A 15,000-nucleotide genomic window follows, 5' to 3' on the forward strand; every position below is an offset into this window, starting at 1 on the left:
TTTCTTTCTTTCTTTCTTTCTTTATCAAGTGCACTGTTAGGCTCGTTGTGCATACGGGATGTGACGAATTATATGAGGCAATTTTTGCACTGTATGTTTTTTTTTTCTTTGTTTTTGTATTATGATATGTATGATTTCGTAATATTTATCTCCGTTTTTTCCTCATCATCTCCTCATCCCCCCCCCTTATTCTTCTCCATCCCTTCCCGTTTATCCCTCCTATATGTACTCCCCCCCTCTCCTTATAACCCCCTCCTCTCCTCCACCCCCTACGCATTAACCCCCCCCTTCCCCCCTCTTCTCTTAAGTCCACCTCTCTGACCCCCCTCCTCCTTCCCCTCCCCACTCCAACCCCCCCACCCCATTCCCCTCCTGTCGTATGTCTACTCCCCCCCCCCACTCACTTCCACTACATCACCCCCTCCCTTCCCCCTCCCCTCTCCTCCCCGGCTGCTAGGTTGTTAGACTGATGCAGGTGGCACTCTCGTGGCACTAGCGGCGGGGATGCCAGTCTAGTGTTCGAAAGGAGTGTTGGATTATCTTGTTCTTGGCTTTGGCTTTGTTTTTGGATTTCTTTCGCTTTCTGTTTATGCTTTTTTTGTTTGTTATTTTGATTCGTTCGATTTTTTTTTCCTATTTTTTTTTCCTTTCCTCTAGGATTATCTTGTATATATATATATATATATATATATATATATATATATATATATATATTTATTTATTTATTTATTTATTTATTTATTTACGTTATTTTTTCTTTCTTTCGCTTTCTCACTTCCTATGTTTCTTTATTTTCTTATTTCGTTTTTTTTTCTAACTTTCTTTCTGTATATATTTTCTTTTTTCTTTCTTTCTTTGTAAAATATATATATTTTTTCTCTCTCCTCCTTTCTTTCGCTTTTACTTCTTTATTTATAGTCCGTTCTTTTATTAGGAAAATTCGAAAAGAAATATATTTATATTTTATTTTTATCTTTTTTTTTGAGTCGTGTTACATTTGATATTATTTTATTTTTATTGTTGGTGCTGTTGTTATCATTATATTTTATTATTATCATCATTATTATCATTGCTATCACTTCGTACTACTACTATTACTAATATAACAACTATTGTTATTATTGTTATAATTATTATTTTATTATCATTATCATTATTATTGATATCATCATCATCATCATCATCACCATCATCATCATCACCACCACGTATGATTATGCATAATTAAAAAGATCTGTAGAATTTCTCTTTTGCAATGAACTATATTTGTAGAAATTCCTTCATTTTCAAGACTTAAGAAGTGTCTAGACCTTGTGTTATGTATTTATTTATTGTAATGAGATTTCCAGATCTTGTTTTACATGTTTACTTACACTAGTGTGGCCTTGTGTGTACTTTACGAGTTTTCCTATTTATGCAAATGACCAAAAGACACTATCGTAAAGTTGGCCAGCCGTTTAAGCTTCTCCTTGGTGTGTTTGTGTTTGTTTTTTGTGTTTGTGTTGTTGTTGTTTGGGGGAAGTGCGTGTGTTTGCTTGCGTGAGGTTAGGTGGATGGGTTTGTGGATTGTTGTTTGTTTGTGTGTGTGTAGGGGGGTGGTAGAGTGTGTGTGAGTGAGTGTGAGTGTGTGTGTGTTTGTGTGTGTGTGTGTGTGTGTATGTATGTATGTGTGTGTGTGAGTGTTTATACTAGAGTAAGTATGTGTAGGGATATTTATGTTAAAGTAAGGAGTGTTTGTAAGCGTGTATATATGCGAGTATATTTGCGTCATTTAAGATAAAGCAAATCCACCTACATACGTGTCTGACCGTGCTTGTGTGTGTGCGTGCGTGTGTCCAGCATATGTCTGCCTTAATGTGAATACGTGTGTGTATGCCAGCGACACCTGTGGCGAAACATGCGAAACAGGTGTACACCAGCCAGCCAGTAGTCGCATCACGCCACTGCACAGGTGTAGACGTTCAATCTGGCAAGTGCAGGTGCCATTTACAGTTGCCACGAACGAGTGGGGGGGTGGGGGGGGGCGAAAGGGAGGGAGGGAGGCGAAAGGGAGGGAGGGAGGGAGCCGAAAGGGAAGGAGGCGAAAGGGGGGGAGGGAGGGAGGGAGGCGAAAGGGAGGGAGGGAGGGAGGCGAAAGGGAGGGAGGGAGGGAGGGAGGAAGGGAGGGAGGGAAGGAGGGAGGGAGGGGAAAGGTGGGATGGGGGGTGGGGGGTGATAAGCACACGTAGAAGCGGAGGTTAGAAAGGTTTTAAAAGGATGAAAAGGGGGGGAGGGGAGGAAGGGGATAATGAAGATTAACAGTAAGGAGGGGGAGAAAAAATATATAATAAGGAGGAGGAGTAGAAGGAAAAGAGAGACAGAAATAACTGTTATAACCTAGCATCACGTGAGGAAATGTACGAGAATATCTCTCTCCCTCCCTCTCTCCCTCTCTCCCTCTCTCCCTCTCTCCCTCTCTCCCTCTCTCCCTCTCCCTCTCCCTCTCTCCCTCCCCCTCTCCCTACATCTTTCTCTCTCCCTCCCCCTCTCCTCCTTCCCCTCTTCCTCTCTCCCTCCCCTTTTCCCTCCCCCTCTCTCTATCTCCCTCCCCCTCTCCCTATCTCTCTCTCTCCCTCCCCCTCTCCCTCCCCCTCTCCCTATCTCCCTCCCTCCCTCCCCCCTATCCCTCCCTCTCTCCCTCCCCCTCTCCCTCTCTCCCTCTCTCCTTCTCTCCCTCCCTCCCTCTCTCCCTCTCCCCCTCTCTCCCTCTCTCCCTCCCCCTCTCCCTCTCTCTCTCTCTCTCTCCCCCCATTCTGCCACGTGTCATGCCATGCCATGAGCTGATCCTCCATACGGGGTGATGAATGTGATGATAATGAAGAATGAAAATGATAACCAAGGTGAATGGATGTACGGATGATAAGGATAGAATGAAAATAATGGTGATGAGGGTGAAAATGATGATGAAAGTGAATAGAAATTTAAAAAATGAATATGAAAATGATGGGTTGAATGAAACAGGAACGTAGATATGATAGTAATGAGATGATGATGATGATGATGATATAACGGGTGATGAGTGTGATAGTGATGAAGGGTGAAAATGAGTGTGAGGATGATGGAGGTAGGTGGTATGGATGAATGGAAGTGAAAAAATAATGACGATTTTAATGATGATAGTAAATGGAATTGAAAAGATAATGATGATTTTAATGATGATAGTAAATGGAATTGAAGAGATAATGATGATTTTAATGATGATAGTAAATGGAACTGATGCTTATTTTTTAATTACGATGATGATTCCTATTAATGATAATGATGATGCAAATGTAGAAGGACAGTATACAAGGACAGATACAAGCAGTTCACTCTAATACCCACTAATGAATATGCTAATAGCTTTGATAGTATAGAAAACAAATAAACAACTCAAAAATGTACCTCGAAATTATACGAAATCAAAATTAAAGATAAAAAAATAATGATAATTATGAAGATTACATCCCCACAAGAAAATGATTAGATCCAATAAGACCTCCCCCCCCCCCCTCAAAAAGAAAGAAAAAAAAAACGAAAGATGAAAAAGAAAAAGATAAATAAGCACGTAAAAAATGACCAGTTTGGAAGAAGAAAATGCAAAGCGAAAACTAGACAAGTAGAAAGCACGCGAGAGAGTACAGGGTGAGTAATACACGCGCCAGAGTGACTCACACGCTAGACGAGGGGGAAAGGAGAGGAAAAGCGAGAAGGAAGGAGAGAGAGAGAGAGAGAGAGAGAGAGAGAGAGAGAGAGAGAGAGAGAGAGAGAGAGAGAGAGAGAGAGAGAGAGAGAGAGAGAGGGGAGGGGGGGGAGAGGAGGGGGAGCGGGAGAGAGAAAGCGAGTAAAGAGTTAAAAGAGAGAGAGATAATCATGTAAAGGGTTGAAAGAAAGAGAGAAGGCGAGAAAAGGGTTAAAAAAAGACGAAGGGTGAGACTGGCTTGGAAGAGAGAGAAAGGAGGAAGAGAGAGAGGAAGAGAAGTAAAGAAAAGGGTCAAGAAGGAGAGAGAAGGCAAGTAAAGGGAGAGATAGAGATATAGAAGACAAAAAAAATGGTTGAAAGAGAGAGGAAGGGGGTTAAGAAAGGGAGAGAAGATAAATAAGAAAAGGGTTAAAACAGAGAGAGAGAAAGAAGAAAAAAAAAGAGAAAGAGAGAGAGGAAGAACGAAAGAGAGAAAAGAGAGAGAAGCAGACATCGTCAGCGAAGGGGTTAGGCGGAGTGACAAGCAGCCATCACCTAGTGTGGCGCCGCCTGGAGAAAGGAAGACGAAGGACGGGGGGTAGGGGGTAGAGGGGAGGGGGAGGGAGAAGGAGCAGAAGCAGTAGAGAGGGAGAGAGAGAGGGAGGGAGAGGGGGGGGGTAGGTTTAGCGGACCTGAGCGTAGCGTTGGCCATGAATTTGGGTGATGGCAGTCCAGTGTTGTCCGTGACCTACTGCCTGTGTCTTTTGCGTGGGGAGTGATTTTCTTTGTTTGCGTGCGTCCTTGAGTGTGTTTGTTTTCGGTGTTCTTGCTGGAGTGTGTGTGTGTGTGTGGTCGTGCGTGTGGGTAGGTGTGGGGGGGGGTCTATGTGTGCGTTTTTGTACGTGTGTGTGTGTGTGTGTGTGTGTGTGTGTGTGTGTGTGTGTGTGTGTGTGTGTGTGTGTGTGTGTGTGTGTGTGTGTGCGTGCGTGCGTGCGGGTGCGAACCTAGATTTAGGCCTATGGGTATCGGATGCCGAGAATTTATAAAGAATTGTTGGGAGAACAAAGCGTGGAAGTTTTTTAATTAAGGTATTGCGATGTATTTAGTTTTTTTTTTCTCTCTTTGTATTGTTGTATTTCCTGTTTCCCCTATTTACTTATCTTTTGAAATATATATCAACAGAAAAAAGACAATACCAATAATATATAAAGGTAAACAAAGTGATAAGTACATAAAATTTACCAAAAAGTGAAAGTTAATATTGGAAAAAATAACATGTGTGTAAATCGAAAGTTTTCATTAAGTTTATAAAGATGTGTCGTGAATCACGTGTAAGATAAGGAGAGGAAACAAAAAACAAATAAAATCTGAAAAGCGCAGTATTCGAAGATTTTTTTTTTTACTGAAACAAAAGCGACTCAGGTAGGTCTATCACACAACACAATGTCTTTTATGTTTGAGTAATTCTTTTCGTTTTTTTCCGTCTCCATTCTTTTCCATTTTTATTTGTTATTGCTTTTAATTTCATCTTTATTCTCTCTTCTTTCTGTTTCTATGTATTCTTCTGCTCCGTTTTTCTCTTCTTTCTGTTTCTATTTATTCTTCTGCTTATTTTCTTCCTCTTTATTTAATTGTTTCTTCTTCTTCACCTTCTTCATCCTCTTCTTTACCTTCTTCGTCTTCTTCTCTTCTTCCTCCTCCTCCTCCTCCTTCTTCTTCTTCTTCTTCTTCTTCTTCTTCTTCTTCTTCTTCATAATATTTCTTCTTTTTCTTCTTCTTCATATTCTTCTTCTTCTTCGCCTTATTCATCTTCTCCTCATCCTTCTTCTTTTTCTTCATATTCTTTCTTCTTTTTCTACTTCTACTTCTACTTCTACTTCATATTCTTTCTTCTTCTTCCTCTTCCTCTTCACCTTATTCATCTCCTCCTCCTCCTCCTCTTTCTTTTTCTTCTTCATATTCTTTTTCTTCTTCTTCTTCTTCTACTTCTACTTCATATTCTTTCTTCTTCTTCTTCCTCCTCTTCCTCTTCACCTTATTCATCTTTTTTTCTTCCTCCTCCTCCTCCTCTTTCTTCTTCTTCTTCATATTCTTTTTCTTCTTCGCCTTCTTCTACTTCTACCACAGGTTTCTTCTTCTTCTTCAGATAAACCCCAGTGACGTCACAGACAAGCCCTTCATTGTGTGTGTGTGTGTGTGCGTGTGTGTGTGTGTGTGTGTGTGTGTTTATTTTTGTTTTTGTTTGAGTGTGTGTTTGTGTATGAGCGTTTGTGCATCATTGTTTACTGTTTATATTTGTATGAAGATGAATTATTTGTTTGTCTTTACGCAAGTACTCATTTGCTTGCATGACTTTCTCGGTTTTGCAATGCACATGCGGGTGCCTTCGTGCATGCATATTTGCTTGACTGGCGAGAGACACACGAGACTTGACCGTTTCGTCCATCACATTGATTTCCGTGTGTCCGTCCCCCCCACTCCCCACTCCCACTCCTACCCGAACCCTATATCCTTCCTCCCCCTTCCCCCTTTCCTTCCACCTCCCTCCCTACCTTCCCCTTCCCCCTCCCACTTTCCTCTCAGTTCCCTCCCTACCTTCCCCTTTCCCCCTTCCCCCTTTCCTTCTACCTCCCTCCCTCCCTGCCTTCCCCCTCCCCCTCCCACTTTCCTCTCAGCTCCCTACCCAGTCCATACCCATCCTCCTCCTCCTCCTCCTCCTCCTCCTCCTCCTCCTCCTCCTCCTCCTCCTCCTCCTCCTCCTCCTCCTCCTCCTCCTCCTCCCCCTCCCCCCCTCTTCCTCTCCTTCGGGATTGTTCGAGGATTAGGGAGATGAAGGATAGAAGAAAGAGAGAGGGAAGGGAAGGATTGGAGAAGAGATCAAAAGAGAGGGAGATGAAAGGAGAGAGGAAAAGAAAGAGGTGTGAATGCGAAGAAAGGAGAGAAATAGATATATATAGATTGAAAGAGAGAGTAGGAGAGGAGAGAGATGGAGAGGGTGACAGAAAGAGAGATATAGAGGGAAATAGCGAGTAAAGTTCAGAGAGGAAGAGGGAAAATGGTGAGGAGACGAAAGGAGAGCAAAGGAGAGAAAGGGAGAGAGAAAGAAAGAAAGAAAGAAAGAAAGAAAGATGAGCGATAAAGTAATGACAAAGACCCACTTTTAAATTCTTAAATCCTGACCTTTTGAAGGCCAAAATAACACGACGAAAATAACTCTTGCTTGGCCTTTCGATGTGGAATGGCGGCTGTGTACTACGGGCTGTGGTGTGGTTAGGTTAGGTTAGATTAGGTTAGGTTAGGTTGGGTTGGTCATTTCTGGTTTGTGTTGGGTGGGTTGTGTGTCCCCCTCTTTTGGTCTTTCTCTCTCTTTCGCTATCTTTTTCTTCTCTCTTCTCTCTCGCTCTCGGTCTCTCTCTCTTTCTTCACTCTCTTCTCTCTGTCTATCTCTCTCTCTATCTCTCCCTCTCTCTCTCTTTCTTCTCTCTCTTCTCTCTCGCTCTCTCTCTATCTCTCCCTCTCTCTCTTTCTCTCTCTCTCTCTCTCTCATCTCTCTCTCATCTCTCTCTCTCTCCACCCTCCCTCCTTTCTCCTTTCTCCTCCTACCCCTCATCCTTCCCCCCACCCTCCCTCCATCACCCCCTCATCCTCCTCCCACCCTTCCTCCCTCCCTCCCCACCCCTCCGTTAATCGGCGCCGTTTTTCATCTCATTATCATCATCACAATTATCCCAACCGATAACAAGGCTCGTTGATTAACCGGAGGCCGAGTGGAGTGCCCTTGTATTCTTCACGTTGTGTTTTGCGTTGGGGGTGGAGGGGGTGGAGGGGCTTAAAGCGGAGAGGGGGAGGGGCTTGAAGGGGGTAAAGGGGGAGGGGGGGCTTGGAGGGGAAAAAATATATATGTATATATTTTATATATATATATATATATATATATAATATTATAATATATATATATATATATATATATATATATATATATATATATATATATATATATATATATATATACATATACATACACATGCATATCCTTCCTCCCCTCTCTCTTTTGTATATTTCACTAAATTGGATTATCAGAAATTATTTGGACCGCCCAAAAGTGTCCGATTCAATTAGGTCCTTCTTAGCCAGATGACTCTCTCTCTCTCCCCCCTCTCACTCCCTCTCTCCTTACCTCCCCCATCCCTTCCACTCCCACTCCTCCTCTTCCTTACCCTTTCGCTCTCTCCGCCCTACCTCCCTCTTCCCTTCCACTCCCCCACCCACTCTTCCTCCCTCTCCCTCTCCCCTCTACTTCGCCCTCTCCCCCCCTCTCCTTCACTCTCTCCCCCTCCCCCTCCCCCCTTCTCCTTCACCCTCTCCCTCTCCCTGTCCCTCTCTCTCCTTCACCCTCTCCCTCTCCCCTCCTCTCCTTCACCCTCTCCCTCTCCTTCACCCTCCACCTCTCCTTCAACCTCTCCCTCTCCCCCCCTCTCCCTCTCCCCCCCTCTCCTTCACCCTCTCCCTGTCCCTCTCTCTCCTTCACCCTCTCCCTCTCCCCCTCCCCCTCCCCCCTTCTCCTTCACCCTCTCCCTCTCCCTGTCCGTCTTTCTCCTTCACCCTCTCCCTGTCCCTCTCTCTCCTTCACCCTCTCCCTCTCCCTTCCCCCTCCACCTCTCCCTACCCCTCCTTCACCTTCCCCTCCCCTTCACCCTCTCCCTCCCCCCCTCTCCTTCACCCACCCCCTCCCCCTCCCTCTCCTTCCCCCCCTCTCCTTCACCCTCTCCCTCTCCCTTCCCCCTCACCCTCTCCCTCTCCCTGTCCGTCTCTCTCCTTCACCCTCTCCCTGTCCCTCTCTCTCCTTCCCCTCTCCCTCCTCTCCCTCTCCCTCTCTCACGGTGGGAAATAGCAATTGCAAGCGACGGTCTGGTGGCTCTTGCAACAGGTCTTCGGATTTTGGCTCCACCTTGTGTCCTGCTTATCCGGAATTTTATGATCCTTCCTTCTTCATTTTTATTGTTCTTTCGTAGTTCTCTTGATTTTCCTTTCTCTTTTTTTAATCTTTGTTCCTCTTTGTTATTATGTTTTGTCTGTGTTTTATTTTTATTCTTCTTCTTTTCTCTGTCTTTTCTCTTTATTCTTTTGTCTTTGTTTTCTCTTATATCTCTTTATTCTCCTTCTTTTTTCTTTATTTTCTCTCGTCACTCTTTTTTTTTCTCTTTTTTTTCTTCCTCCTTTATCCGTAATTACCATTCATTTTAAATTCGTGGCGGTGGCATGAGTGATTTCCGTGGGGGGGAGGGGGGGAGGTGCAGGAGATAGCAGGAATTTCTTTCATTTTCAAAATTATAATTGGAATTTTCGTAATCTAATGCTTTTTGTGTGTAAAGGGGTATTAAAAATGCCTTTTTGAAGAATTTTTTTTTTCTCGATAAATTACTAGAATGAACAATAATATCCATGTTTAAGGGGGGGAGAGAGAGAGAGAGAGAGAGAGAGAGAGAGAGAGAGAGAGAGAGAGAGAGAGAGAGAGAGAGAGAGAGAGAGAGAGAGAGAGAGAGAGAGCGAGGCAGGCAGGCAGAGAGAGAAAGAAAGAGAGAGAGCGAGCGAGAGCGAGAGTAAGAGTGAGAGTGAGCGTGAGCGTGAGAGACAGAGAGAGAGAGTACTGACAGGGGAAAGCTAGTAAGGTAAACCAGCGCAATCGTATAGATAAACTTATTTTGCAAAGAAAGCGTCACTATTCCTATATACTCTACTTTGGAATTGCTGTAATATTGCACACTTTTCTGAAAGTCATTATCTATTTTATCAATGTTATCTATCCTCTTCTACTATGTTTATCTCAACCTCCACTTCCACCTCCATCTCAACCTCCACCTCCACCTCCACCTCCACCTCTACCTCTACCTCTACCTCCACCTCCACTCTCTCACCTCCACCTTCGCCTCAACCTCCAACTTCACCTCAACCTTCATCTCTACCTTCACCTCCACCTCCGCTCTCCCACCTCCACCTCCACCTCCACCTCCACTCTCCCACCTCCACCTCCACTTCCACCTCCACCAGCACAGCATAGGTAAGCCTTTTACCAGACAAACTCGATCTGCCTGCTTGCTTGCTTGCTCGCACTGCCTCCTCCTCCCTCCCTCCACCCTCCTCCCTCCACCCTCCACCCCCGCCCCCCTGTGTGCTTTCTGCATGCACGTTTCCCACCCGAAAGCAAAGTCTGTCTAGAAGGTTTGAGTATTCCTTTTCTTTTCACACACTCGCTTTTTTGACGAAACGAACTCCGAAGTGGTTTGGGAGAGAGTGAAAGAGAGGGAGAGGGAGGGGGAAGAGGGAGAGGGAAGGGAAGAGGCAGAGGGAATTGGAAGGGGAAGGGGAAGGGGAAGGGGAAGGGGAGGGAAGGGGAGGGGGAGAGGGAGGGGGAGGCAGAAGGAGAAGGAGAAGGAGGGGGAAGGGATGAAAAGGAGACGGAGAGTGAGGGGGAGGGGGTAAGGAGGGGAAGGAGAGGGAAGGAGGGAGTAGGAGAGTGAAAGAGAGAGAGGGAGGAAAGAGTGACATCGAGAGGGAAAGAGGGAGAAGAACAGGAAGAGAGACAGAAAAAGATGGATGAGAGAGAGAGAGAGAGAGAGAGAGAGAGAGAGAGAGAGAGAGAGAGAGAGAGAGAGAGAGAGAGAGAGACAGAGACAGAGACAGAGACAAAGACAGAGTGACAGGGAGAGAGAGACAGAGACAAAGACAGAGTGACAAAGACAGAGAGACAGGGAGACAGGGAGAGAGAGAAAGAGAGAATGAGAGAGAGAGAGAGGAAGAGAAAGAGAATCAACGAAAAAGATAAAAAGAAGAGAAGAGAAATTGCCCTGGTGTTGGCGTCCGAAGTGGTTCTGATTTACGGTTATTGTCGTTATTTTCGCATTTCCTTTCGCATAAAAAGAAAGAAAAAAAATAGCGCCGTGATTGTGGTATTGGCAATACTGTTGTTGTTTTTGGTGTTATTTGTATGTTGCTATTTATGTCTTTGTTATATTTACATTGATTTGTTTTCCCCTTTAGTGTTGATGGTGTTTTTGCAGTGGGATAATGTTATTATTAACATCAAGCTTTTATTATCATTATGATAAATAGTAGTTGTTGTCATCATACTCATTGTTATTCCATAATCATAATCATTGTATTTATAATTATTTTTGATGTAACTTGTTTGTATCACTTAAACCTCGTACAGGTATGTTTGTAGCCATACACAGAAATATTATCATATCCATTATTGAGATTAGATTCCCCGCCAGAAAATTATAGTTATTTTACTCCATTTTATATATTAATTTCCATTTTTTTAAGGACACGGCATATTACTGGACTTCTTTCCGTCCATACTTGTACTTATTGTCTGTCACGACGCTCATATACATATGCGAATAATGCTTTGTACTTATAAATAACCTTATTTCTGCGATTCCTTCTGGATACAAAGAACCCAGAGAACAATAGGGAAAAAAAATACTCGTAACAAGCACAGACACCTTGTACTTCTCACGCCCGCGACACCTTGTACTTCTCACGCCCGCAAAACGCACTCTTGGATAAGGCGAAGCATCCATTTTAGAGACGTAGCCTGCGGAGGAGGAGAAGGAGGAGGAGGAAGAAGAAGATGATGGGGAAGGAGGGGAAGAGGAAGAGGAAAAGAAGAAGTAGGGATAGGAGGAGAAAGGAGGAGGAGGAGGAGGAGGAAGAGGAAGAGGAAGAGGAAGAGGAAGAGGAGAGGGAGGAGGAGGAAGTGGAGGAGGAGGAGGAGGAAGCGGAGGAGTGGGGGGGGGGAGAAGAAGGGGGGGAGTCATGAAAAACGAGACAGTTCAGCTTCGGGAACCAGACATTGTCCCGACTGCATGCTCAGTTTTTGGTGGAAATACATCACTTGGTAACTGTCGCGGCTGGCAGGAGGTGTTGCCGACAGACACGTCTCAGAGTTTATTTACTTTTTATTACTATTTTCTTTTTTAAACAACTGCATTAATCGCTGAAACCAGAAACAACTTTTGTTTTCTGTAAGTTCGCGGAGTAACCAGAAAAAAGGGTCTTTTTATTTCTATTCCTTAATGGTTTCCAAATTTGGTATGTTAATTAATTATTAATTAAGAACATCGTCCGGAAAATGGACGTGTAATTACTTTTTTCGAGATTTGCGTGTTGGATAATAGGTACATTGTCTTATTATTTTGTATATTATCATTACTGCTATTGTTGTTATTGTTATTATCCATGTTTTTATTGCTGTTATGCGTGTTGTGTGTGTGTGTTTGTGTATGTGTGTGTGTGTGTTTGTGTTTGTGTGTTTGTGTTTATTTGTTTGTTTCTGTGTCAGACTGTATTTCCACGAGTGCTATTTATATGTCCCTGTATCTCGTTCTAGCCCCCCTTATACATGAACGTGTACATCAACACCCACGCACACACATACAAACACACACACACAAACACAAGCACACACACACACACACACACACACACACACACACACACACACACACACACACACACACACACACACACACACACACACACACACACACACACACACACACAAACAAACACCCCCACCCCCACAAACACAAACACCCACCCACCAACACAATCCCTTCATTCAAAAAATCCCCACATCGACCTCGAAGGCTTCATTAACTCCCCGTCTCTTCCATTTCAGGCCAAAATGGTGGTTTCCGAAGGAGCAATTAACAACATTATGGGCGGGATGGAGAACACGGCCGGCGTGAGACTCCATTCCCACCGACATAAACTCAAACAGCGGTGAGTACTTCGGGGGAAAAAAGGGCGGGAACTTGGGGGGGGGGTGATCTTTCTTTTTTTTTCAGATTTTATTGTTTCAGTTTTTTTTGTTTGTTTTTAGTTCATTCTCTTTATCTATTTGTTTGTTTCACTTTTTTTTTCTCTCTCCCTCTCCCTCCCTCCCTCCCTCCCTCCCTCTCTCCCTCCCTCCCTCCCTCCTTCCCTCCCTCCCTCCCTCCCTCTTCCTCACTCCCTCTCACTCCCTCTTCCTCCTTTCCTCCCTATCCCTCCCTCCCCCTCTCCTTCCCTCCCCCCTCCCTCCCTCTCCCTCCCTCTCCCTCCTTCCCTCCCTCTCCCTCCTTCCCTCCCTCCCTGCCCTACCCAGCCCTGCCCTGCCAAACATCTACCTCATCTAATGAAGCAATAGAAGACCAAGAAGACCAGTGCCCGAGGGTTCTGGGCAGATGGGCAGAGTGCCTTCTCCACCCTCTGAACCTGCGAACGATTGGGTTCATGGCATAGTTGCAGAAGCAGATGTAGTAGTGGTGGTAGTAATGGTAGTAGTAGTAGTAGCAATGGTAGTAGTAGTAGTAACAGTAGTAGTATTGATAGAAGTAGTAGTTGTAATGGTAGTAGTAGTAATAATAATAGTAGTAGCAATGGTAGTAGTAGTAGTTAAAGTAGTAGTAGTAGTAACAGTAGTAACAGCAATAGTAGTATACTAGTCTAAAGATGTAGACAGTAGTAGTAATAGTAGTAGTAACGGCAGTAGTAGTAGCCGTAGTAGTAAGGGCAGTAGTAGTAGTAGCGTACGTGTAGTGGCATCACCATTCCCATTAATGAGGAAACCAGCTGTGACAAGAGTAGTCGTGAGGCAGTTGTAACAGAGCTTCTGCCTCTCTTGTTTTGATTGACGCCGATGCCAATCCTCTGAAGAGTGATTGGTCGTGAAATACATGCGCGGCGGGAGAACAGGTGGCAGAGTACGAGTTGATGGAACAGCTGGTACGGAGGGAGGGAGGTGTAGGTACTATGGAAAAGGGTGAGGGGGAGGGGGAGGGGGAGGGGAGGGGAAGGAAGGGTGAGGGAGGGGGAAGGGAGAGGAGATGGAGGGAAAGGAGTGGGGAGGGGAGTGGGGGAAGGGAGAGGGAAGGAGAGGGGAAAGGAAAAAGAGGGGGAAGAGAGAGAGAAGGAGAGAAAAGAAGAGAGAGACAAAGACAGACACAGAGAGCGAGAAAGAAAGAAAGAAAGAAAGAAAGAAGAAAGCAGGATAAATTCCGAAGACCCTCCACTTCACCCCCACCCCACCCCCACCCAATCCCTCTCCCCCACTCCCACCCCCCACCCAATCCCCACACAACCCCACCCCCTCAAAAAAAAAAAGAAGAATCAAGACAGAGCACCCCATTTACACCCCCCGAACAATACCCTCAGAGCCAGTGGGAGGTGAACCCGAGCTCTCAGTTAGGGGCGATCCCAGGGGTACGCGCGCGGTGAGGGGGTTAGGGGGAGGGAGGGAGGGGGGTAGAGGGAGGGGGAGGGGGGGCGGCTAAGGGTGCTGCTGAGGTTACTGCTCGTCTTCTGCCTCTTTCTAGATTTTTTTAACTTTCTTATTTTTTTGTTATATTTGTACATATATGTATGTGTGTATATGTATATATATATATATATATATATATATATATATATATATATATATGTATATGTATATATGTGTGTGTTTTTGTGTTTGTGTGTGTGTGTGTGTGCGTGTGCGTGTGCGTGTGTGTGTGTGTTTGTGTTTGTGTGTGTGCGTGTGTGTGTGTGTGTGTGCGTGTGCGTGCGTGTGCGTGTGTGTGCGTGTGTGTGTGTGTATGTGTGTGTGTGTGTGTGTGTGTGTGTGTGTGTGTGTGTGTGTGTGTGTGTTAATAATGAGAAAAGAAGGTGTAGAATAAAGAGGAAGAAGGAGAAAACAAGAGAAAGAACAAACATAAGGAAAGAGAAAAGAAGGGGAATAAGAAAAAAGAAACACAAGAAGAAGGATAATAAGTTAAAAAAAAAAAGAAGAAGAAAGAAGAGAAGGACAAAAAAAAATAAAGAAAAGAGGTAGAAGAAGAAGAAGAAGAAGGGCTAAGAAAAGAAGCAGGAAATGAAGAACAGATAAGAGAAGAGAATAAGAAGCAAGCCGCACGATAGAGCCAGACCGTAGACGATAGCGATAGGAGTGTCCTTCGCCGCTCCGGAAACTTGTCCTTGACCCTCCTGTCTCCGGTAGGATTGGGTCCTGCGCGCTAATTGGCTGAGGTTGCGGGGTACTGTTGGATTTTTTTTTAGAGGGGGGGTATTGGGAGAGGGGGGGGGGATTTTGAGTTTTAGGGGGTGTGGACGAAAGGTTTTTTTGAGGGGTTTTCACTTTCTTTCATTTCGTTCTATCTCTTTTGTCCTGTCTCTCTCTTTCCTCCTCCGCTTTTCCCTCTCTCCCTCTCTCCATCACCTCTTTCTCTCCCTCCCTCCCTCCCACCCACCCCATCCTTCCCTCCCACCCTATCCTC

The 15,000-nt window shown here is 44.7% G+C and overlaps 1 protein-coding gene across 21 annotated transcripts in view; it reads left to right on the plus strand.

The window, feature by feature from the left end:
• The window catches only part of LOC122251660 (uncharacterized), a 120,440-nt gene that overhangs the window by 52,589 nt on the left and 52,851 nt on the right, over positions 1 to 15,000 (plus strand). For all 21 annotated transcript variants that reach the window (XM_086544836.1, XM_086544837.1, XM_086544833.1 and 18 more), the window contains exon 2: positions 12,387 to 12,490. In XM_086544836.1, the coding sequence (XP_086400962.1) occupies positions 12,393 to 12,490 (98 nt within the window). In that variant the 5' untranslated portion in view covers positions 12,387 to 12,392. The remainder of the gene's footprint in view (positions 1 to 12,386; positions 12,491 to 15,000) is intronic.

This window comes from Penaeus japonicus, unplaced genomic scaffold (assembly GCF_977035675.1).
Source record: "Penaeus japonicus unplaced genomic scaffold, GWHDUDI00000001_assembly GWHDUDI00000015, whole genome shotgun sequence".
Classification (NCBI taxonomy): domain Eukaryota; kingdom Metazoa; phylum Arthropoda; class Malacostraca; order Decapoda; family Penaeidae; genus Penaeus; species Penaeus japonicus.